Source organism: Myotis myotis, unplaced genomic scaffold (assembly GCF_014108235.1).
Source record: "Myotis myotis isolate mMyoMyo1 unplaced genomic scaffold, mMyoMyo1.p scaffold_m19_p_13, whole genome shotgun sequence".
Classification (NCBI taxonomy): domain Eukaryota; kingdom Metazoa; phylum Chordata; class Mammalia; order Chiroptera; family Vespertilionidae; genus Myotis; species Myotis myotis.
This window is the reverse complement of record NW_023416317.1, coordinates 53,795,147-53,819,862: the sequence shown is the minus strand read 5'-3', so window position 1 is coordinate 53,819,862 and position 24,716 is coordinate 53,795,147. Positions and strand designations below refer to the sequence as shown.

At 47.5% G+C, this 24,716-nt stretch overlaps 1 protein-coding gene across 10 annotated transcripts in view; it reads right to left on the bottom strand.

Annotated features, from left to right (window-relative positions):
• Positions 1-24,716, bottom strand: part of CHL1 (cell adhesion molecule L1 like) — a 104,227-nt gene that overhangs the window by 57,671 nt on the left and 21,840 nt on the right. For 6 of the 10 annotated variants that reach the window (XM_036333331.1, XM_036333336.1, XM_036333334.1 and 3 more), the window contains exon 2: positions 13,527-13,629. The exons of the other annotated variants lie outside the window; for them this stretch is intronic. In XM_036333331.1, coding sequence (XP_036189224.1) covers positions 13,527-13,629 — 103 coding nt within the window. The remainder of the gene's footprint in view (positions 1-13,526; positions 13,630-24,716) is intronic. 10 annotated transcript variants of the gene reach the window in all.

The following is a 24,716-nucleotide window of genomic DNA, read 5'->3' as shown; positions in this document are numbered from 1 at the left end:
GTACAGGAAAGAGATAAACTTACGCATAATCCCAGGCCAGAGGTTGTCCAAGTGGCATTTCTTTATTTAAATCCAAAACCGACGTATAGGTATTTTGTGGCAAGTAGTCTAATAGATGCACAAATGCCTAGGTGTGTTAGCAACATTAAGCTTATTGCTCTATGAATCCTAAGACGCCATCTTGTTCTATTCAAGTCATGAAATACCAAGTTCGATTTCTTGGTACTTAAGAGAAATTTATAAACAGCTTACAATTTGCTTTGGCTCATGGTCACTATGGCGATGGATTTAGAGCCGAAAGAGCTGACCTATGACCTCTGCACTTGGTGAGAGTTTGTGTAGATTCCTGGGCTGCTGACCTAGGTCTGTGGACCCTTCACATCCTGTAGTCACTTCCCATGAATAAGAAATAGGGACTCACAGGCAGTATCAGCCCATGTGTCCTTCTGAACTGATGACAGTCAGACACGATGTTGTGGGCCAGAGCTACACGGCTCACTCCACGATGTATGTCAGCAAGAGAAATTAATGCCATGCCTTTTGCTTCCAATACTAAATTTTTTAAAAAATTATACTGTTTTCATTACCACATACCATTTTAAATTAGCTTTTATGTATTTTACAATAAAAGTGAATCCCTGTAAAATCCCAAAAGAAAATATTTAAATATATTAATATAGAGATTATTTTTAAAAATTAGATCAAGAATGAGTGTTAAAGATCACATCTCCCCTCTCCCTCTCTAGACAACAAGGTGTGAACACTTCCTGACAGTTTTCTAGAGAAATATATGTACCCTACAATACAGTGCATGATTTGTCCACTGTTACATACATGCCATCATATATCGATGATATTCAGTTACGTGAAGATGGCGAGTTACTGAGTGATCTGCACAGAACTCAGGTAAGGATGATCTGTAAGAACTCAGGTAAGGCTCTTCGTGGGACAGTCATGACTTACTGGGTATTCTGACCTCATTTTGGGAGAGACGGAGAGAGCTCCAGCTTCTCTGGCCATCAATTTATCTTGGCAACAGAGGTCACGGCCAACATTATGAATGTTCTTGCGTTTGTCAACTTCCCTGACATTAATTTATTCATTGACGAGTTCTCAGTCCAAAGAACACTCGTCTACTCTATGGCAACTTTCTCTTACATTATATTTGGTGACTATTTGTTAAAATCACCTGAGTTGCTAGCAAGCGGCAGTGACAAGGCGTTATGTAAATATTTTGATGAAACCTGAGGTGAACGGTGAGCCATGTTAATTTCTTCCTTGTAGGGGATCCATCCCTTGAATGAGACCTCACACTAATTTACTGGAGAGTAACTGATAAATAAAAGCTCCCGACTTGCTGTCTTTTAGGGGGAGGGGCCCCAGGCAGGGAGCAGTTTCCATAGTTACTGCACGACAACAACGCTAACTACCACGGGCAACGGGGCACGGCGCGTCTTCAGAAGCCGTGGTTTCACAGCTAGAATCCCACAACTTTCTCCTTACACTTCACCTAGGCCCGTGGTCGGCAAACTTCGGCCCCTTGAATGTGGCTCTTCCACAAAATACCACGTGCGGGCGCGCACGTACAGTGCGATTGAAACTTCGTGGCCACACTCAAGGGGTGAAAGAGCCACATGTGGCTTGCGAGCCGCAGTTTGCCGACCACTGAACTAGGCAATACCAAACCTCGGTAATAAGCAACATGATTCCCAAAGCGTGCTTCTCGGAGCAACTGGAAACCACCGCCGTCGCGGGGTGCCACTCAGGGGAGGGGAGGGGCTCCCACACGTCATCCCTGCCGCTTGCTTCTCGGCTGAGAACTGCCCGTACGAGGCACGGCCCAGTGCCCTCTGGTTACCACGCAGCTGCTCTTCCTCTGTCCTGGGAATGGCCTCCTCCCCCCGGGAGGTCCCCCAGCTCCTTAGCTCAGGACACCCCTCAGCCTCCACTGCCCCGCTCGCCCAGTCCCATGTCTTGCGGTTCCGCACACAGGAAGTTAACTTTGCTTTTCTCCCGTTCACCTGTCTCACGTCAATGTACTTATTAGAGCGGCCGAAGAAACTAGAAACAAGAAGGGAAAGTGTTCGGGCCCACAGGCCCTGGTGGATGACTTGGAGCCCAGCAACGGCTTCTGAAGGGGAGAAGGGTTTGGCATAGGGTTATGTTAGATCATTTCCAGGAAACAGCAGCCACAGGCGAAGCTCTAAAAGCAGAGAGCTGCCGGGCCAGTGTGCTCAGTGGTTGAGCGTCAACCTATGAACCAGGAGGTCTCACCTTTTGATTCCCAGTCAGGGCACACGCCCGGATTGTGGGCTCGATCCCCAGTGGGGACGTGCAGGAGGCAGGTGATCCATGATTCTCTCTCATCATTGATGTTTCTTTCTCCCTTCCCCTTCCTCTCTGGAATCAATTTTTAAAAATGGATAACGTGCCCTTCTGTGGGAGACATTATCTCATTGGAAAGGGGTCTCAGACGCTCACTGGACCAGGGGGAGGAGGAGGAAGAGGAGCTGAAATCGTAGCAAACTCTTACCTAGCAGCGGTCCTCTGCGTACTGTCTTCCTGGCCGCCCACGGCCGCCTTCCTCTCCCCACCCAACACTGCCTTCAGCTGAAGGAGGTGGCTCAGGCTTGGACCATCTTTGGAAGTTACTCGGTTCCCCCGGGCATCCCCCATGTTATTAAAAGTACCTGGTTTTTCTCCGGTCAATCTATCTTTATTATAGGGGCCTCAGCAGAAAACCAAAAAGGGTTGAAATAAAATTACTTTCCCTCCCCCACACTTTCAAAGCCCACAATGTTGATAATTCCTAGTCTGGGACCCCTTCTCATGACGTTGCCCGACCTGTGGGATTGCTTTTGTTTAAGTCTTGCACATAAATCCCTTTCTCTCCCTCGTCAAAGGGCACACGTGTTTAAGCAGCTGCTCTTCTGCAGCTTTGGGCGTCAGAAACCCTCCTGGTTAAACCCCATGTGCGCTTCAGCGTCTGCCCTGGCACTTTGGTGTGGCGGCTGGTCCTGTAAGGGGGGTGTGGACCCCCAGCTCCTCCTCAGTCCCTCAGGCCTCCCCCCAAACGCAAAGCCCAGCCCTTTCTCTAAACCTGTTAGATGAGCGAGGGGATTGGGGGGGGCGGGCAGGGAGGCAAAGTGTGCCTTACACACAGAATGACACGTGGAGATTCACTTACGGCTGAAACACCCAAGAAAGAAAGAAAAGGAGGGAGAAAGGAAGAAAGAAAAGCCAGTTCCATCTGTCTATACTTTACCGCTTTAACATGTGCAATTAGATAATAAGTGCCCTAAAGTAGCTCAGGATGGCATTACGGAGCCTGCACACAGCAGGTGTGGCATACATGTTCACTGGGTCAGTGAGGAGGAATAAGCTACTGACAGTGACGGTGAGGATCTGGCATGGACCGTGATGACCTCACGCTGGGCGGATCAGAGCTAAGCTCTGAAGGCGTTGCATTCCGGATGGGGGGAGTCACACACATGAATCACGCTGATTATGCTAGCCTCCATAGCAGTGTGTTGTTTGTGATGTAATATTTTATATAATAAAACTAGAGCCTGGTGCACTGAATTCATGCACTGGAGGGGGGTTGTCCCTCAGCCCAGCCTGCACCCTCTCCAATCTGGGATCCCTCTCACAATCTGGGACTGCTGGCTCCCAACCGCTTGCCTGCCTGCCTGCCTGCCTGCCTGCCAGCCCGGTTGCCCCTAACTGCCCTCCCCTGCCAGCATCTTGTGACCACATGAGGGTGGCCATCTTGTGCGAGGGCATGACAGTCAATTTGCATATTACCACTATCTAGGAAAGCAAGAATTATTTTAGAAGGACTAACCTTTCAAAATCCAGGAACACACACACACCTGGAAAACGGTGTGAAAAGGCTTCTCTTTGGTACCACATACACTCTGAGGAGCCTCAGTACCATTCGAGGTGGCCCCTGTTTTTGCACCATCAGGCAAACATGTCATCCAGCAGGTGGGCTTTTCTGAGCACACCTAAGTGATACCACGTGGGTAACACGGGTTCTGATTCATTCTTTCTCCAGTTAAGTCAGAAGACTGAAAACTACCTGGATTCTAGCTGTCATTCTAGAATCTTCCGTAGCCTCCCCAGCCCGGCAGCAGGAAGCACACAGCACACACATGGTGTGTTCAGTGATGTCTGCGCGTCCCCAGGGTTCGGACCCTCACGGAATCTTTGACGGGAGCACAGAGGGGACGTGGGGATTAGCCAGTGTCTCACCACACACCTGGACGCGCCCTGCCTGGCTGGAATTTCTGCATACGTAGCCCATAGGTGTTGTCTTTGTTTCACACTTGATTCTTTTTTCAGGAAAACGGGGGAACGATCCTGCTGGCATAGGATTCAGCATTTTTCTTCCAGCTGAGAAAGATTTCCGGAATAGTTTCTACCTCAGCATCTCTAAGCCTTCACCAAGGTCCCGAGACTACTATTGGAGAGGGCAATGTTTATTTAGTCAATTAGCCTAAAGCACTGTGCTATGTATTTAGATCCACAACCAATCAATAAACATTTACTGGGTCTATGATAAGCCCACAAGTCAGGTTGATAAAAACCATTAAAAAAGCATTGGCACTTTGTTTAGGTAAGAATATCAATCCCCCCCAACAAGATTCACCTCCTGGGCGTGGCGACTCACAGTGAGCCATTACACTGGCTGCTAATTTCCACGGTGGAGCTACGGACAGCATTTCTGATATAATAATTTATGTGGAAAAGAATTACCTTTATGCTCAGTGAAATGAGCCAGTCAGAGAAAGACAAGTATCACATGATCTCACTCAGATGTGGAATCTAATGAACAAAATAAACTGAGAAACAAAATAGATCCAGAGAGAAGCATGGAACAGACCAAAGAATCTCAGAGGGGAGGCAGGGGAGGGTGGGAAGAGATTAACCAAAGACCTTGTATTCTTATATGCATAACCCATGGACACAGACCATAGTGTGGTGAAGGCCTGGGGGGTGAGGAGTGGAGAGGAGGGGGCCGATGGGGGGGAAGGGGGACATATGTAATACTTTCAACAATAAAGATAAATTTTTTTAAAGGATTTACTGAGAGTATAAAAGCGGACCCTTGATTCCCGTAACTAAACTGGCAATAAGTAAGTAAATGTTAGAGGGAGCAGAGCCGTGTGGTCCAATGTAACTGTGTCGCCACTCTGGGCCTGAACGACGGTCCCATGCAGCCCGCGGGGCCCTGCAGGTTCCCGACCTGAGCATCTTTAAGGAGAGTGATGAGTCTGCCACTCAGAGGCTCACAGGATTTAAACCCCAGTCAGCGTTTCTGGGGAGAGAAATTGCTAGAAACAGCTTTATCATCCCAAGAGCTTGTTCAGAGCAGAAGATGCAGTGAGGAGTGAGATAAGAAGTAACAGAGTTTTAATATTATGACAAGTGCGGGATGAATCCCGTCAGCTTCTCTTTCTTTTGTCTCACCTGACACAGAGCAAGCACTTGGGCTCCTGGAGTAAAAGTCCTGCCGCGGAAGGAGTATTGCAATACGCAAAGGTGGCATTCATAAGGTGAGCTGTGGGAGCCAGTTTTCCTGTTGGGGGCTCAAGGGCCCAGCTGTGGGCTCAAGGGCCCAGCTGTGAGCTCAAGGGCCCAGCTGTGGGCTCAAGGGCCCAGCTGTGAGAGCCTGTGAACCAGGATTGTGAAAATGGGGGTAATGGGCTTCATGAATCAGGTCCATTATGAATTTGTTCATTTGTTGTTCATCATTGTAATCTTGATCCATTATAAAAGTGGGATTATAAAAGTGGGACACGTAACAGGGGAACCTGAACAGAGTCATCAGGAGGCAGGCGCACTGGCCCCTCCCCAGCCTTTCCCACCAAGCACCAGGCAGGTCCCCCTCAGCAGTGACTCTGGGGCAAGGGAAACCCTGGTTCCGGTCCTGGTTATGTCATTTCTGGAGGAATAACGCTGCTGATGACGGAGCTGACCCTTGTCAGGCACGGGCTATGGAGGATGCATGTTACCCCCAGAAGGCAGGAATTGTCAATACCCCCATTCTACAGCTGAGTAAACTGAGGCGGAGTCTAAATAACCTGAGAGCAGCGCTGGGAGGAGCCAGGGTGGAGCTCCAGGCACAGCGGGGCCCGGCCGCTTCATGTCTAACTCCCCTGCTGCCGGGGTCCAACCCCAGCAGGTCCAGGGGTCCCCAAAGGTGTAGACAGAGTCCGCGAGGCACCCTGCTGGAGAGGGAATTTAAGGGAGAACTGAGATGGTTCTCTTTTCCGGCTCCTTTATCCGTCTGATCACGTTCTCACGACTACTGCATTTTGTCCTCAATCACTTAATTGCAGCATAAAAATATACTTTGCCTTCTCGAGTGGCACTAAAAGCCCATGATTTTTGTAGAGAAAATGGTGGGAGGGACTTCATCAGCTTTCACTAAAATGCCCGCATCTCCAGCTGCACTATCTTCCAATGAGAAGTATCACATTGAATTCTTCCCTTTGTAGGATTCTGCTTCCCATGCTGGACCGACTGTGAGCTGATCCACATCTGGCATAAGTTGATGATGTGCTCATGAAGCCTGGATCCTGACTAATAGTTCACTCACCCTTGCAACCAGCCTTTCCCTTCCAGCACACACACCTGTTTTTATTTAAAATATATACATATATAGACATATATGTATATATATACATATATGTGTGTGTGTGTGTGTATATATATGTATGTATATATATATATATATATATATATATATATATCCCTCTCCATTCCTCTCTAAAAATCAATAAAAATCTATTTTTATTTTTATATATTTTTATTGATTTTTTACAGAGAGGAAGGGAGAGAGATAGAGAGTTAGAAACATCGATGAGAGAGAAACATCGATCAGCTGCCTCCTGCACATCTCCCACTGGGGATGTGCCCGCAACCCAAGTACATGCCCTTGACCGGGATCGAACCCGGGACCCTTCAGTCCGCAGGCCGACGCTCTATCCACTGAGCCAAACCGGTTTCGGCGAAAATCTATTTTTAAAAATGATATTTAAAAACCTGCAACCCAGGTACGTGCCCTTGACCAGGAATCGAACCTGTGACCTTGTGATGCACAGGTCAATGCTCTAGCCACAGAGCCAGACTTTTCAATGAGTTTGTAACGGTCCCTGGTGACTTGCACACAAACACCTGGTGTGGTTCCCAGGTGCAGACAGGTAAGTCCAGCAGCGATCGCCCCTTACACTCCGAACACAGGCCTGGGGGCCGCAGAGAGGAGTCAGCATGAACGACTTCCTCACTCCCAGCTTTGCTCGGGGCCCCCCTTCCCACGCAGGTTCCCCCTGAAATGTCACCTTGGAGTCCCTCCTGGTCCACTGATCTAAGGTAACCCCAATCGCTCCCTCACAACTCCGAGCTTCATTGTCAACACAGCACTTGGATTGCTGAGTTATTTATTTCCCTTTTATTCTGCTTCTAACCACAGGGGTGAGCCCATAAGGGAAGGAACTTATACTCCACTCATGTGTCCCCAAGACCTCGCACAGGAGGCGCAGGTAACCGCACACGGCAGATGGTTGTCGGGTGACACCTGAGTGCGGGGACCGGTGAGTGAGAGGCGAGTGGTGGCTCAGTGGGCTGAGCGTCCGTCTGTGCACCAGAAGGTGTCGGGTCTGGCTCCTGGTCAGGGCACACTCCTAGGCCGTGGGTTCAATCCCCGGCGGGTGCCTACGGGAGGCAACGGATCCATGTTTCTCACGTCTGTATCTCCCGCTCCCTCCCCCCGCGTCCTCTCTCTCTAAAATGAATAAACATCGTCGGGCGAGGATTACGATCGGGCTGGACGACATGGGCACAGATCTCTCCTTCACGTGAAGGTTTTATGCTCTGAAAGGAGAAAGCAAACGCTTGCCAAGTGGAGGCACTAACACATCCTCAAGGGCCCGGTGGAGTGCCACCTCCTCCCTGGGCCAGCATTTCATTTTTACGGCGTCGATTAATCGCGTCTCAGCAGCCCAGGAATCCCGGTCCAGGTGATTCCGCCACGGCCGCCTCCCGTCTTTGGGTGTCATCCTCCTGGGTCCCCCCTGCTCTGGACTAGATCTTCGCCCCTCTCCCTCTATCATCCCCACACCTCCCTCCTCTGAGAGCCTCGCCATCAATTTCCCGGAGCAGACAACAGGACTAGTGTATACACTTTCCAAGGGGCCCCGCGGAATGAGGAGGACCATTTATGAGACGCCAGGAGAAACGATGACTCCGGAGTTCACAGCACCCGGTCCAGACCGAGAGCAGCTGCTCCGGGCTCCCAGAATTCCTCAGAGAGGAAAGGGGGAGATGACCACATGGCTGTCCTTCATGGTCCTTGACTAGGAAAACCCCTCAGAATGTGAGACGCTCAACCGATCGCAAGGGAAAGGGGCCCCTGGAGAAGACAGCTTCCTGGGAATTAAAATGAGCGTCTCAGCCCGGCCGGTGTGGCTCGGTGGTTGTGTCCACCTATGAACCCGGTCACGGTTCGATTCCCGGTCAGGGCACATGCCCAAGTTGCAGGCTCGATCCCCAGTGTGGGGCGTGCAGGAGGCAGCCGATCAATGGTTCTCTCTCATCACTGATGTTCCTCTCTCTCTCTCCCTCTCTCTTCCTCTCTGAAATCAATAAAAATATATTTTTTAAAAATGAAAAGAAATAAATAAAATGAGCATTTCAGAATCTAAAGGCGTAACAGGATGTGTAGGGTCGGCACTCATGTGGGGAGCGAAAACCCATACACCTTCTTTACTGAGAAATCATTGGAGCCGAAGAGTTTCACGATTTCGCTTCGGTGGAAAGTGGCACGTGCTGTGCATGTCTGTCCTCATCCTTAAAGTAACTGATAAACTGCCCAGGATACGAAGGCTGCACACCGTTGATGGGTTTTCTCAGACATCCCTCAGCATTCTGAGTGCTGTGAACTGGTCCGTTCTGTACACGTCCCCGTGAGAATGGTAAGGTCTGGGCAGGAGAAGGGAGAGAGATGGAGGAGGAAGCTGGAGGTGGCTGGAAGCCATCAGAGAGCCTACGGTTCAGGTCTGGAACCCAGGCCCCTGGAGTTTTCTCCCACAGTGACACTTGCAATGACGCCATCTCTTGCTTCCTTTCTGTTCCTGATGGAGCTCTGCCATGCAGGCTCACTCCTGGCCGAGCTTGGCAGACGGCCACTCGGAACCTGACCAAATGCCCCCTTTGCAGTGGCTGTGTGTCTGTAAGGCGTGGTCTGTCCGAGAGATGCCATCGCACGCCCCCCCTCCCCATTGTGCTTCCAAATACAACGTCGTCTTCTCCTTTCTGTGGAGGTTATACAGAAAAGCAGCCAATCCAAGAGGACAACAGGTTAGCTGTGTGCCCATCACGAACCCTGTGACAGGTGTCGCCATATGTTGCGACAAGGTCTCCTGGCCGTGGGTCACTGCTCTGAGAGGAACTCGTGCGTGGCGAGCTGTGAAGTGACACCGAGGGCCCCCGGGGTCCCTGCAAAGATCGAATGACAGGACGGAATTTCGTCATGGCGTCACTGTTTTCCCAACGTGACAGCGCCCAGACATGCCGCCACTGAGCACAGCGGGGGCTGCGGGGGGAGCAGCGACATCTCGTAAGTGAGCCCGTGGGACGTCCATCTCGTAAGTGACCTGTGGGACGTCCTCGGAGCCGTCGGGAGAACCAAGCCCGAGAGGAGGGCTGGAAAGGTTACCATATGGAAGGCAGTGTCCAATACAAAAGGAAGCAAAACCATCTGCTCAGATAGTCTTGTGATTCGGATGTGCCTCCTGGACTGTTTCCACAGGGAAGATGAGTGAAGTTCAGTCTTATAGTTGTGAAGCCTGAGTATCTCTTCCTTGAATTAGAACAAGAGTTTCAGTCATGAGCTGAGGAAGCTCTGTAGCAACCATGCCTCCTCCCTAGATACACACACACACACACGCCTGCACACACTCACACACATCATACGCCCTCACATGCATAACTATGTACACACATGCACTCACACACATACACATACACACTAGAACTCACATGCACACACAAATACTCACACACTCACCTTCAAATGCACATACACTCACATGTGTACACATACATGCACAAATACATGCATATACGCCCACACATATCTGTACACACACATGTGTAAGCACTCACATGCCCCACACACATACACACATGCACACCCAAGAACTCACATATACACACGCACAGGCACACGTGCACAGACCACATCTCTGTCCCCTAGATCAAACACAAATGCCTACACTGTCACTACACTTTATAATCCTCCTACAAGCACAAGTGTGAAATCTGTAACCACAACTGTAACACTGCCCATTAGGGAAAAGAAAGATGTTAAAAGAGCAAAGCCATCCAAAGGTAAATAAAATAGAAATACCAAGGAATCTTTCTCAAAATATACAAGCCCATTAGTCCTTCTGCTCAGCCCGTAAGATTTGTAACACACACTCATGTGAACACACACACACACACACACACACACACACAAAGCTGCCTCACTCCCACCCGGCCCCTCGGTTGAGAGCTGCGGTTTTTAGAAACCTACCCCTTAATGCACAGAGCCATAAGGAAAATGTGCTATTCTGCATTGCCTCGGGGAGACCCAGGCAAAGAAAGAGCCATCTTTGCCAAATTAATTTTGCAGGTGACAAAGCCTTGTACACAGAGAATGCAGCTGCCCCAGCAGCGCAAGACATTCTCTGCTTTTCTCACTGCTTCTCTCCAGAAGCCTTCCTTTCAAAAAAAAAAAAAAAAAGAGCAAAGCAAAACATTTGCATCATATAATAAAAAACGTGTCCTAGGCTTACTCTACCGGCCTCTGAGTTAATTCTCTTTCCTACATCAAGTCCAAATGTCATGTCAAAGATAACACGCAGAAACTGGCAAATAGGAAAAAGAAGAACAAGCTAATTTAGCATTCAGAAATAAAGTCACACAAGGTATTTATTTTCTTTGAATTCCTAACACAAAAACATTCAGGTTTTGAATGCCACTTTTTTTTGCACAATTTTCAGTGTATGATAAGAGAAATAAATTAAAAATACAGTGATTATGGTTTGCAATGCAAGCAATTTTTGGCCCTTTTAAAAAAAGATCAAGGTAACATGTGAATATGAAAGTGGTAGAGAAAGAGGAAATTACATGGGATTCAGTGCTACATTCTCCGGCCAACAGGCAAGCTGAGAGCATTAACGTCGTGTGCGTGTACAGATATAGACCATTCAACTCCCATTTCACAGTCTTGACACTACATCTTAACTCCTGGTTCTGTATCTTGCTTTTATAAATATAATTTTTTCCAGAATTCATTTATGATCCTAGCTGTGAACATTATAATTTAATTCTAGGACTGGGAGTACATTAATTATTAAGTAACATCCTTAATGTCCATGCAGATGTTCAATACATTTACTCATTTATTTTTACTACTGGAGGCCCGATACATGACATTCATGCAAGAGTAGGCCTTCCTTTTCCCGCTGCCGGCACCGGCTTCCCTCTGGCACCCGGGACCCAGGCTTCCCTTGCAGCCCTGGCTTCGTCCGGAAGGTCGTCCGGAAGGATACCCGGTCTAATTAGCATATTATGCTTTTATTATCACAGGTATCTTTAGTGTGTTCAATACATTTTTTAAGATCAGCGCGCATTGGGCATATATTCGAATAATTTTGGAACACACATTACATAGCAATACTATGTGCTAGGCACTGAGCTAAGAACTTAACAAGTAATTCATTTCATTTCCATCATAACACTCCTATGAGATAGGTACTACCGTTATCTCTGACTTTCCGATGAGATAACCCAGGTGCAGAAAGAAGTCCTTTAGCAAGTCTACAGCTAATCTGTGGAACATTCTGGAACTGAACCAGCGCCCACACTCTTAGCCTCCACGCTGTGATGCAGAGAAGTCCACACAGGTTAGGTACCCAACCCTTCTGGTCATGAGGTTTTTCTGGGACTTATTTAAACCTCATGGACAAGGAGCCTGGAGTCCATAATTTCATTAGTTATAACTGCATCTCCAGCTTCATAAAACACCAGCTGTCTTCCAAGCAGGCTAAGCATTGATCTTCCCCACCCCCAAGCCCCCAAAAAATGTGTCTGAAGGATGATGCTAACAACTTTACTTCTTTAATTGTTTTTGATAATCCTCCCCCAAGGGTATTTTTTCCATTGATTTTTTTTTTTCAGAGTAGAAGGGATGGAGGGAGGGGAGGAGGGAGGGGGGAAGAAGGGGGGGGAGAGAGAGAGAGAGAGAGAGAGAGAGAGAGAGAGAGAGAGAGAGATTGCCTCCAGCAGGCTGAAATAGGAATCAAACCCAAGACCCTTCAGTGCCCGGCCTATGCTCTAACCCAGCCGTGGGCAAACTACGGCCCGCAGTCCGGATCCGGCCCGTTTGAAATGAATAAAACTAAAAAAAAAAAAAGATCGTACCTTTTATGTAATGATGTTTACTTTGAATTTATATTAGTTCACACAAACACTCCATCCATGCTTTTGTTCCGGCCTCCGGTCCAGTTTAAGAACCCATTGTGGCCCTCGAGTCAAAAAGTTTGCCCACCCCTGCTCTAACCAGTGAGCGCACTGGCCAGGGCACAAGCTTAATGTGTCAACAAGGCTGGTCTTCCGAACCCAGGGGATTCATTCAGTGAGTTTTACTGAACAGTTATGATGGACATAACTGCCTCCTGCAACTTATGGACATTAAATAGAGTGGTTAGTGAAACAGACTTAGTCTTTACCTTCACAACATTGGTGATTGATGGGGAAAATACAAAAGTAACCTTGGCAATAAATTTATAATAATTTATTTTAAAATATTTTTAAAAGATGGTATAAATAGATGATTTAGACTTTGGAGGTCAGCAGGTCCTCAACCCCAATGACTCTGATTACTGGTTTTTGGAACATAAATTACTTCTTAGGCTTTTAAATTCCCAAGTTTTTCATAAATGAGATGAAACGTAAAAACTTTAGGAAGTTGCTTGGCACAGGGAGTATACTGAATTAACGTAACTTTATCTTCTGGCTAGAACGCTTAGTTGCGCACAAGTTTCCTTCTACGTAAGTTTTCTTCACACAAGTGTCTTTTTCAGACTAGGAGCCTTCCTTTTGAATGGTAATAGTGCCCGTTTTCATTGCAGCAAAAAAATACTTCTCGTTACAGAACAATAGCAAGTTTATTAACTCCCCATTCAACATTCGTAGGAACGCATAAACGAATTAGACTGCTGGAACGCGGCAAGACACCTGCTCCCTACACGTCCCTGCCCATGACGCCCTGCAAACCATCTGCTACCTCTCTCCACCCAAACACGTCCCCACAGCTGACAAAACTGTCATTCCACAGGGCGACTAAACCGATTCCCAGGGAGGTGCTTTCTTCATAGAGATGAGGCAAAACGGCCACCAATGCCATGGACAGCAGTAACGAAATGAAGCCACGGACGTTAAAAGCACCCACGGGTACCTGCAAAGCCACATACTTGCTTCTGTGCTGCAAGTGACCGAGAATTCTCCGCGAGCCCAGTCCACTTTATTTCATTAGCTTCTCCGAGAGCCGTACCATCTTCACACGTCAGTACCACCCTGGGGAAGAGACCGAATTGGCCCCTTGAGAGGCGGGGAGTTTGCCTGGCAAATTGCCAGGGGCCCGGGCGCTGGGGGACAGAGGCGGGCAATACAGAGGCCCCTCCAGGTCCTGAGGGCTCCGGCGGCAGCAGCACAAACACCTGTGGTCGGATTCCGCCACCGCACAGTTTGGGCTCACGATTCAGGCCACTCTGATGTCTGCGGGAAAGACTCTCCTGGGAAGCTGCCACTCAGGACTGCGGGGGGCAGTGGCTCACCTGGGAGCCCAGTGGGAGGAAGGGGACTCCAGAAACCCTGGGATCCAAGGGACAAGCCACTCAAGGGTACGTTCCGTTTTGCTTGTGCTGGGACTTTTTTGACCTCCGGAATTGGCATCCGTTTCTTAAACACCAGGAGTTTTAACATTAACATGCTGATTTCTGTCCTTTCTGCCCTGGATGATGGCATAATGGTTAGCGCACTGGACCACGCACCTAAGGGTTGCAGGTTCAGGGTTCAATTCCCAGTCAAGAGCAAGTACCTGGGTTACAGGTTCGATCCCCTGCCTCGGTCCAGGGTGTGTTCAGGAGGCAACCAATCGATATGTCTCTCTCAACATTGATGTTTCTTCTTCTCTCTCCTTCCCTCTCTCCCCCTCCTTCCTTCCACTCTCTCTAAAAATCAATGGAAAGGATATCCTAGGGTGAGAACAAAACAAACAAAACGCACGAAGTCTGATGAGTCCGGCCTCGGCACGTGGCAGGACCTTCCTGAGCTGAGCAGAGCCTCCGGGTTTAGAGGAGGCATGGTCCCCAGTGCACTCAGCCCCCTACTCCCTGCTGTCCTGCCTCCGGGGCGTCGCCCTGAGCATCTGAATGCGTGACCCCTGCCCTGTAACTGCTGTTGAACTTGGCTGTGAACAGACTCACCTATTAAAACCCTCCAACTCAACAACTGACCTGGAGAAGTTACTGAGAATATATATTGTGCAATTTCTTTCCATTAAAATGTGAAAGACTGAAGTATAGCCCAGTGATCACTGTACTCCAAGATGATTGTCAATTAATCGACATTTATGTCCCCTCGTAATACCCAGCTGCCTCTCTCAGAGCTGACCCTCAACTCTGGGGCTCACACGTTTAAATAGTTATTCTGGCCCAGCTGGCGTGGCTCTGTGGTTGAGCATCGACCTATGAACCAGGAGGTCACAGTTTGATTCCCGGTCAGGGCACAGGCCCGTGTTGCAGGTTTGATCCCCAGTGTGGGGTGTGCAGGAGGCAGCGGATCAATGATTCTCTCATCATTGATGTCTCTCTCTCTCCCTCTCCGTTCCTCTCTGAAATCAATAAAAATATATTTTAAAATAAAAATACTATTCCGCGCTTTGGGTTTCTGATCAACAGACAGAGTCTGAGCCACAGAGAGGCCCAGCTGTGGAGGCTGGGATGGTTCCAGTGTCACTGAACTCCAATCCACGCAGTTTTACAAGAAATCTTAATACACCAGTGACCTTCGAGGGCCCACAGGGAGTCGCTGTGAGATTCCAGGAGGGATATGACTTCTCGACCTGAGTTCCTGCTTCATGTGAGTAGCAGGCGGCCTGAGCTGCACCGGAAGGTTCAGGAGGGAAAACAGTACCATTTTCTGAATCTGAAAGCTCCTTATTCTCTAATCTCTCCCCGCCTCCCTCCTTCCCGCTCCCTCCTCCTCCTTCTTCCCTTTCTTCAGGCCAATCATTTACTTGGAGGTAAAAATAAGCGAAATGCCAAGTCAGACAGATGCCCCTCCAGCTCCGAGCCCCCGTGTCCGTGGCAGCGACTCCAGGCTTCGCTTTAGTGCAGTGGTTCTCAACCTTCTGTCCCTTTACATACAGTTCCTCATGTTGTGACCCAACCATAAAATTATTTTCGTTGCTACTTCGTAACTGTGATGTTGCTACTGTTATGAATGGTAATGTAAATATGTGATATGCAGGATGGTCTTAGGCGACCCCTGTGAAAGGGTCATTTGACCGCCAAAGGGGCCGCGACCCACAGGTTGAGAACCGCTGCTTTAGTGCAATGAGCGGAGGTGGAGCTTGGGCCACGCCCGGCCGCTCCCCAGAGCAGGTGCGACTGCTCAGCTCACCCTCACGTGGCTGCCCCTGACTTCTGAACAATCGTGTCCCATCATGTGACGAGCGGCCAAGGGCAGACAGAAGCCTCTGGACCCGCCAGGGCGGGCTGACTCCGAGGGCTGCTGGTCTCGCCGCGGCGCCACGAGGGGAAGTCTGAGAAGATGATTTCATTTAGAACCATTAGCTGTCCTAATGCTTTTGTCTCCCGCTGCCCTGCCCCCGTTTTATCAGCCAGGAGGGTGGCCGGGTGCCGGGAGCCGGTCCATGCTTGCTGTTTCAAGGGACCTGGCATATATGGCATACTGTTCTTAATATGTTTGCTCACCTTCTTGGCACTATGTGTTTTAACCAAGGTCTCTGAGAAAGGTTGTTTCCCCAGGTAGGGATTTTCCCCTGAAGTTAGGGAGGGAATAAAACCTCTTAACTAAGTGCCAGGTGGGTAATTAATCACTTTAACTACGAACAATCATGCTTAAGCTGCATAATCTTTACTCCCTGGAATGGAGATAAGAAACACCCTAACCTTTGGAATAGAGATTGATAGGATTGGAATCAACTGGTATAAATACAGATGTAAGAACACAGAACTTAGAATACAGAACTTAGAACACAGAACTTAGAATACGGAACCAAGAGAGATGGAACCTAGGCACAGAACCTACACAGAACATTCTCTAGAGACAGAAGAACTTCGCTGGAGAGAACATGGCAAAAGTTCCTGGACAGAAACTGGCATCAGAACCTAGAGACAGAACCTAGCGAGAGAACATGGCAAAAGATCCTGGACTGAACCTGACTACAGAAATGGGCAAGAGAACATGACTAGAACCTGGTGACTGAACCTGGCTGGAGAACCTGGAGATCCTGGAGAACCTAGCAAGAGAACATGGACACAGAACCTGGCTGGAGATCCTAGCCAGAACTTCGCTGGAGATCCAGACCAGAACTTGGCTGGAGATCCTGGCTAGAGATCCTGGCGAGGCTGCTGATCAACTGAACGCTGTCTCAGTGTCCTTCCTTCTTCGCCAACTCCATCTACGCCTTTGGGAACCCTTGGACCCGCTGGGGTTGGACCCCGGCATATGGCGCCCGAACAGGGACCCCTTAGGTAAGCCCCCCCGCACTCGGGATGGATAGGACTCCACCGCAGGAAGAGGGTGGATAGTCTTCGCCGACTCCGTCCACACCTTTGGGACCCCTGGAACAGGATTCCCCTAGGTAAGCTCTCCCCCCCCATTGAGAACCACCACACTCGGGACGGATAGGACTCCACCAGGGTACTGCAGACCCCCCTATAGAGGATAAGTAGGGTAAGAAGGTGGATAGTACAGAACTTAGATTGAGAAGATGTGCCATACTGAGTCCAAAGAAAGAAGACTCTGTATTGATCTTTACATTAAGAAGATGTGCCATACTGAGTCTAAAGAAAAAAGACTCCGTATTGATCTTTTAACACATATGCTTGCTAGCAGAGGAGTTAAGGTTACTCCCAGTCAGATGGAACATTTTATACAAGAAATATGTCCATGCTTTTCTGAGGAAGGAAAGGTGCCGGAAAGGTAAATGTAGAGGCATGGGAGAAGGTAGGCCCAAGGAGCCTTATCCTTAACCCCACTGCAGCCTTTCCACCCCGGGAAAGTGCAGGATTGGCAAGCTCTCCCTGGGGTGATAGATCAGGACTCAGGTAATAGCGGAAAGCGCCAATCCTACTCTTAAAATGGATACAAGAGAGCATTTAGGGGTTTTCTTTTTAATGCCCGCTTTTAAAAAATAAAAAAGGGGGAATTTGCCGGGAGCCGGTCCATGCTTGCTGTTTCAAGGGACCTGGCATATATGGCATACTGTTCTTAATATGTTTGCTCACCTTCTTGGCACTATGTGTTTTAACCAAGGTCTCTGAGAAAGGTTGTTTCCCCAGGTAGGGATTTTCCCCTGAAGTTAGGGAGGGAATAAAACCTCTTAACTAAGTGCCAGGTGGGTAATTAATCACTTTAACTACGAACAATCATGCTTAAGCTGCATAATCTTTACTCCCTGGAATGGAGATAAGAAACACCCTAACCTTTGGAATAGAGATTGATAGGATTGGAATCAACTGGTATAAATACAGATGTAAGAACACAGAACTTAGAATACAGAACTTAGAACACAGAACTTAGAATACGGAACCAAGAGAGATGGAACCTAGGCACAGAACCTACACAGAACATTCTCTAGAGACAGAAGAACTTCGCTGGAGAGAACATGGCAAAAGTTCCTGGACAGAAACTGGCATCAGAACCTAGAGACAGAACCTAGCGAGAGAACATGGCAAAAGATCCTGGACTGAACCTGACTACAGAAATGGGCAAGAGAACATGACTAGAACCTGGTGACTGAACCTGGCTGGAGAACCTGGACAGAACCTGGCTGGAGAACCTAGCAAGAGAACATGGACACAGAACCTGGCTGGAGATCCTAAGCAGAACCTCTCTGGAGATCCAGACCAGAACTTGGCTGGAGATCCTGGCTAGAGATCCTGGCTAGGCTGCTGATCAACTGAACGCTGTCTCCATGTCATCTCTTCTTCGCCGACTCCGTCCATACCTTTGGGGACCCCTGGACCCGCTGGGGTTGGACCCCGGCAGCCGGGCCCGCTGTCTGAGCAGAGGTTCCTGGGAGCCCTCCGTGAGCCGAGATGGAGGCATCGGAGAAGCAGTCACTGTTAATTCAGATGGAGAAGTGAGGGGTTTCCCAGACCCCAAACCTGACCTGCCAAACCTGCCAAAGGCAGTGACGCCGTCCACACGGACGCTGGTGTCTGCCCTAGGAGCGCTAGGCTTCTCGGTACCTGAGCACACACCTTGCTGAGGAGGCGCACACACCCTCAGACTCCAGTTACCCCCACACACCCAGTTCCACACACACACATACATACACCAGTTACACACACACCAGTTATCACACACACACACCAGTTATCACACACACACACACACACACACACACACCAGTTATCACACACACATATATACACCAGTTATACACACACACACCAGTTATCACACACACATACATACACCAGTTACACACACACCAGTTATCACACACACACACACACACCAGTTACACACACACACACCAGTTATCACACACACATATATACACCAGTTATACACACACACACCAGTTATCACACACACATACATACACCAGTTACACACACACCAGTTATCACACACACATACATACACCAGTTACACACACACATACACACACCAGTTACACACACACACACACCAGTTATCACACACACATATATACACCAGTTATACACACACACACCAGTTATCACACACACACATACATAACACCAGTTACACACACACCAGTTATCACACACACATACATACACCAGTTACACACACACACCAGTTATCACACACACATACACACACCAGTTACACACACACATATATACACCAGTTATACACACACACACCAGTTATCACACACACATACATACACCAGTTACACACACACACCAGTTATCACACACACATACATACACCAGTTACACACACACCAGTTATCACACACACATACATACACCAGTTACACACACACCAGTTATCACACACACATACATACACCAGTTACACACACACAACAGTTTTATCACATACACAATTACCACACACACATGCACATATAGCAGTTACCGCCCACACACCAGTTACACACACCACTTACACACACACGTACATACGCCAGTTATTATACACATATACGTACCCAGTTATCACACACATACACCAGTTAGATACACACACATACACCAGTTACCCACACCCACACCAGTTACATATTCACACACCAGTTATTACACACACCCAGAGTTATCATACACACGTTATCACACACACACACACGTTACCACACGCAGTGATTACATACACATTAGTTATCACACACACACACACACACACACACACACACACACCAGTTACCACACACACAGTGATTACATACACATTAGTTATCACACACACACACGTTATCATACACCAGTTACCACACACTCAGTGATTACATACACATTCGTTATCACACACACACACCAGTTACCACACACACAGTGATTACATACACATTCGTTATCACACACACACCAGTTACCACACACACAGTGATTACATACACATTCGTTATCACACACACACACCAGTTACCACACACACAGTGATTACATACACATTCGTTATCACACACACACGTTATCACACACCAGTTACCACACACTCAGTGATTACATACACATTAGTTATCATACACACACGTTATCACACACACACACACCAGTTACCACACACACAGTGATTACATACACTTTAGTTATCACACACACACACCAGTTACCACACACACAGTGATTACATACACATTAGTTATCACACACACACACACACACACACACACACGTTACCACACACACAGTGATTACATACACATTAGTTATCACACACACAGATTATCACACACCAGTTACCACACACAGTGATTACATACACATTAGTTATCACACACACACACACACACACACACACGTTACCACACACACAGTGATTACATACACATTAGTTATCACACACACACACACGTTATCACACACCAGTTACCACACGCAGTGATTACATACACATTAGTTATCACACACACACACACACACACACACACACACACTCGTTACCACACACTCAGTGCTTACATACACATTAGCTATCACACACACACGTTATTACACACACACATACACCAGTTACCACACACACAGTGATTACATTACATACACATTAGTTATCACACACACACGTTATCACACACCAGTTACCACACACTCAGTGCTTACATACACATTAGTTATCACACACACACGTTATCACACACACACACACCAGTTACCACACACATAGTGCTTACATACACATTAGTTATCATACACACACGTTATCACACACACACACACCAGTTACCACACACACAGTGATTACATACACATTAGTTATCATACACACACGTTATCACACACACACACACCAGTTACCACACACACAGTGATTACATACACATTAGTTATCACACACACACACACACACACACACGTTACCACACACACAGTGATTACATACACATTAGTTATCACACACACAGATTATCACACACCAGTTACCACACACAGTGATTACATACACATTAGTTATCACACACACACACACACACACACGTTACCACACACACAGTGATTACATACACATTAGTTATCACACACACACACACGTTATCACACACCAGTTACCACACACAGTGATTACATACACATTAGTTATCACACACACACACACGTTATCACACACCAGTTACCACATGCAGTGATTACATACACATTAGTTATCACACACACACACACACACACACACTCCAGTTACCACACACTCAGTGCTTACATACACATTAGTTATCACACACACACGTTATCACACACACACACGTTATCACACACCAGTTACCACACACGTGATTACATACACATTAGCTATCTCACACACACGTTATTACACACACATACACCAGTTACCACACACACAGTGATTACATTACATACACATTAGTTATCACACACACACGTTATCACACACCAGTTACCACACACTCAGTGCTTACATACACATTAGTTATCACACACACACGTTATCACACACACACACACCAGTTACCACACACACAGTGCTTACATACACAGTAGCTATCACACACACACATAGGATGGCACAGCTCCCAGCTGCGTCTCAGTGACCAGAGTCCCTGACCGCTAAGGGTCACTGGATGACCCCGACTGAGAGGCCATGTGGCACAATGGTCACTTCAGTGTCTGAAAGGCCCGGGATGACAGGACATTCTCGGAATCTCCCGCTGCCTCTGATTCACAGCCACTGGAACACTGGCCTCTGACAAAGAGATTGTTTGACACACAATCGACCAAGTCACAACTCACAGCTCAGAACATCCTTTTCCCGAAAACAAGGGCTTTCTGCGGCTCCCTCCCCGCAGGAAGCCAGCCAGCGAGGAGGTTGGGAGTGAAAGGGCCTGTGAACAGCATGGGAAGAAACGAAACTCCAGCGCCACTCACGGGCCCTTGCTCACCCGCAGTGACTGGGTGCCCACGGGGCGGTGGGGTTTCCCAGGAGCTGAGGAAGGAGCGCCGCCAGTCCCCGTCCCAGTGGAGCGTCCGTTTCAGGACCTGGATGGTGCCTGTAAGCAGCCAATATGGGAGGAGTCGGAGTGGCTGAAGGGGGTGCACTCCTGGACTCCGTTCATTGGTCTCAGGAACCCAAATAAACCTGACACCATCGAGGGGAACTCACTGGCCCACAAACAAAGCTGGCACCCAAACTTCGGCCAGGCCGCCCTGGCCCCGCCTGGCTCGTTTGCTGGCCACAGTGCCTGAGCTGTCACCACGTATCGAATATAACAGCGTGTCATTGTCCCTGTTAAAAATAAACTCTGTACCACCCCCTCCTCTTTACTGAGGACAAGACTAGGGCGCAAAGACCTACGTGTTTATTAAACTACATTTCATTTTCAAAATGGAGCTATCGGCTATTCAAGTGTGCATACATTTCTTTGGGACATCTTGTATATGAAACATATGTCTTCTTTCTCCTATCTGTGGCACTAAAAAGAGATTAAATTGTTTCATGTACTCTAGTCAAAAGCAGACTTTGTAAAGCTGAAACAATAGTAATTTCAGTGAAGTATAAACAGAGTAAAGATGAGGCAATCAAACAAAATATTAAACTATTAAAACAAATAACAAGGTGTAGGTCGGTTTCCCTTGACTAGGTTTAGAAATGTTATGCAATTTTATTTTGACCAAAAGAATCTCGGAGGTGTTCTTACGGATTTTATAAGAAAAAAAAGGAAACATTTTTGTAGTGATCTTTCTAGAGGTTGTGGTGGTTGAAAACTTCGCCCGAAGCCACATTCTTATCATTTGATTTTACAGTGCTTGGATTTCAATTTCCAACTCAGCTTGACATCTTTAGTTGGAAAAATAAATTCATTTTAAACAGGACTGTAAAAATGTGACAATTACAAAGGGAAGAATCTGAGAAACTAACCATAATGGGAAATTAACCGTCCCACGGCAGCACTTTAAAGGCTTCTTAGCAGAAGAAATACGTGCTATAAACTGTAATCTAAGATAACAGAAACTTCTAAAATGTAATTTTAAAAATAGAAGAAAAGCTGCTAAAAAGCAGAACTGTGCTTGTTTTCAAAGCATTTCCCCAAAAGCAACACTTCCCCTAGCCTGCATCAGACAGGCTTCCCATCTGAGCTAAAGTGTCCAGGGTTAGATTTGCATGGGAAACTATGGAACGTTACAGCAGAAAGGAATCTTGAAATCACTTAATCCAACACCTCCATTTTATAAAAGTATGAAGTTGAAACTCAAAGTAACGAAATGATAAGCCTAAAATCAGTGCTGGATCCCAAGGTGATGGTGATAATGGTGATGGTGGTGATGATGATGATGGTCGTGATAATGATGGTTATGATGATGATGATGTAGTGATGGTGATGTTAATGAAGATTATGGTGATGGTGATAATGGTGATGATGATGGCGGTGATGGTGGTGGTGATAATGACGATGGTGATAATGAAGATAATGGTAGCAATGGTGATGATATGATGATGGTGATGATGGTTGTGATAATAACAGTGATGGTAATAATGGTGATATTGTGATGATGATGGTGGTGATGATGATAACGATGGTGATGATGGCTGTGATGATAATAATGGTGATGGTGACAGTGGTGGTAATGATGATGATTGTGATGACATAGCTAACATTTATCAGGGAAATTCTATGATAAGGATTACTGTCAACAGCTTGAGGTTCAAAGAGGTTGTCCAATTTGTCCAGCATTCTCAAATGAGAAATTGCCAGATTTCTGATTTTCCTGGTGCTAAAATCCATTCTCTGAATCAGTACACTACCTACGGCCCTGTCCTCTGCCTGTAGCTGGACTGATCTTCCACCACCACCCACTCACTCCTGAGAAAAATGTCTAATCAGATGCCTCCTTCCTGTCCAGTTACTTCCTATCTCTGACCAGGCAGCAGTTCCTCTGAGAAGCATTCGGTGACCTCCACAAGTCAAATCTCTGTCTAACTCTCCCCTCTGGCACTTAGAGAAGCAATGTGACATTGTTTGAGTGACAATCCGATCAATAGGTCTCGGCCCTATTAGACTGTAAGCTTTAGGAGGGTAAAAACTGGGTCTCCTTTTTGTTTGTTGTTATATCCTCACCCGAGTGGCTCACAACAGTTAAACAAAAACAATTTTGAATGAATGGACATTTTTTAAAGGTTTAATTTTTACAAAGGAAGGAAACATCCTGTACTATGCAACTGGCCAGTTCTTTCTAAGATTTATTTTCCTTTCACTGCCATTTTATCCACAGCGCAGGTTGAAAATGTCACCAATAACATACAGTGTGAATGACAGAAGAATACAGAGGACAGGGTCGCTATGCACAGCTCAGGGACCGGCCACGCTCACAAAGGGAACGGAAGCAGCAAACCTCCCACGAGGGCTGATGCACTGAGTAAGGAGAAGTTAACAACATGCCCATGAACTCGGACGGAAGCCTCTGACCCAGCTACATGCGAGAGACCATCTTTTCTCCATGTGAACCCCTGTCCCTGCTCTTTGCAGATGTGAAGAGAACCTCACTATCGACGTGGAAGGGCTGACCACCCGGAAGCAGCCTCATGTGTGTCTGCAATAAGCGACTGAGCCCAGGGGGCCACCCTCCCTGCTTGAAGATAGAACTCGAGCTCTCCGTCAAAGCGCCAATACGATTCCTTTGGTTTCTCTGATGGAGCACGCTGCCCTTGAGAAAGGGAGATGGTTCTGTGTGCGGCTCCGAGTAGCTCTGATG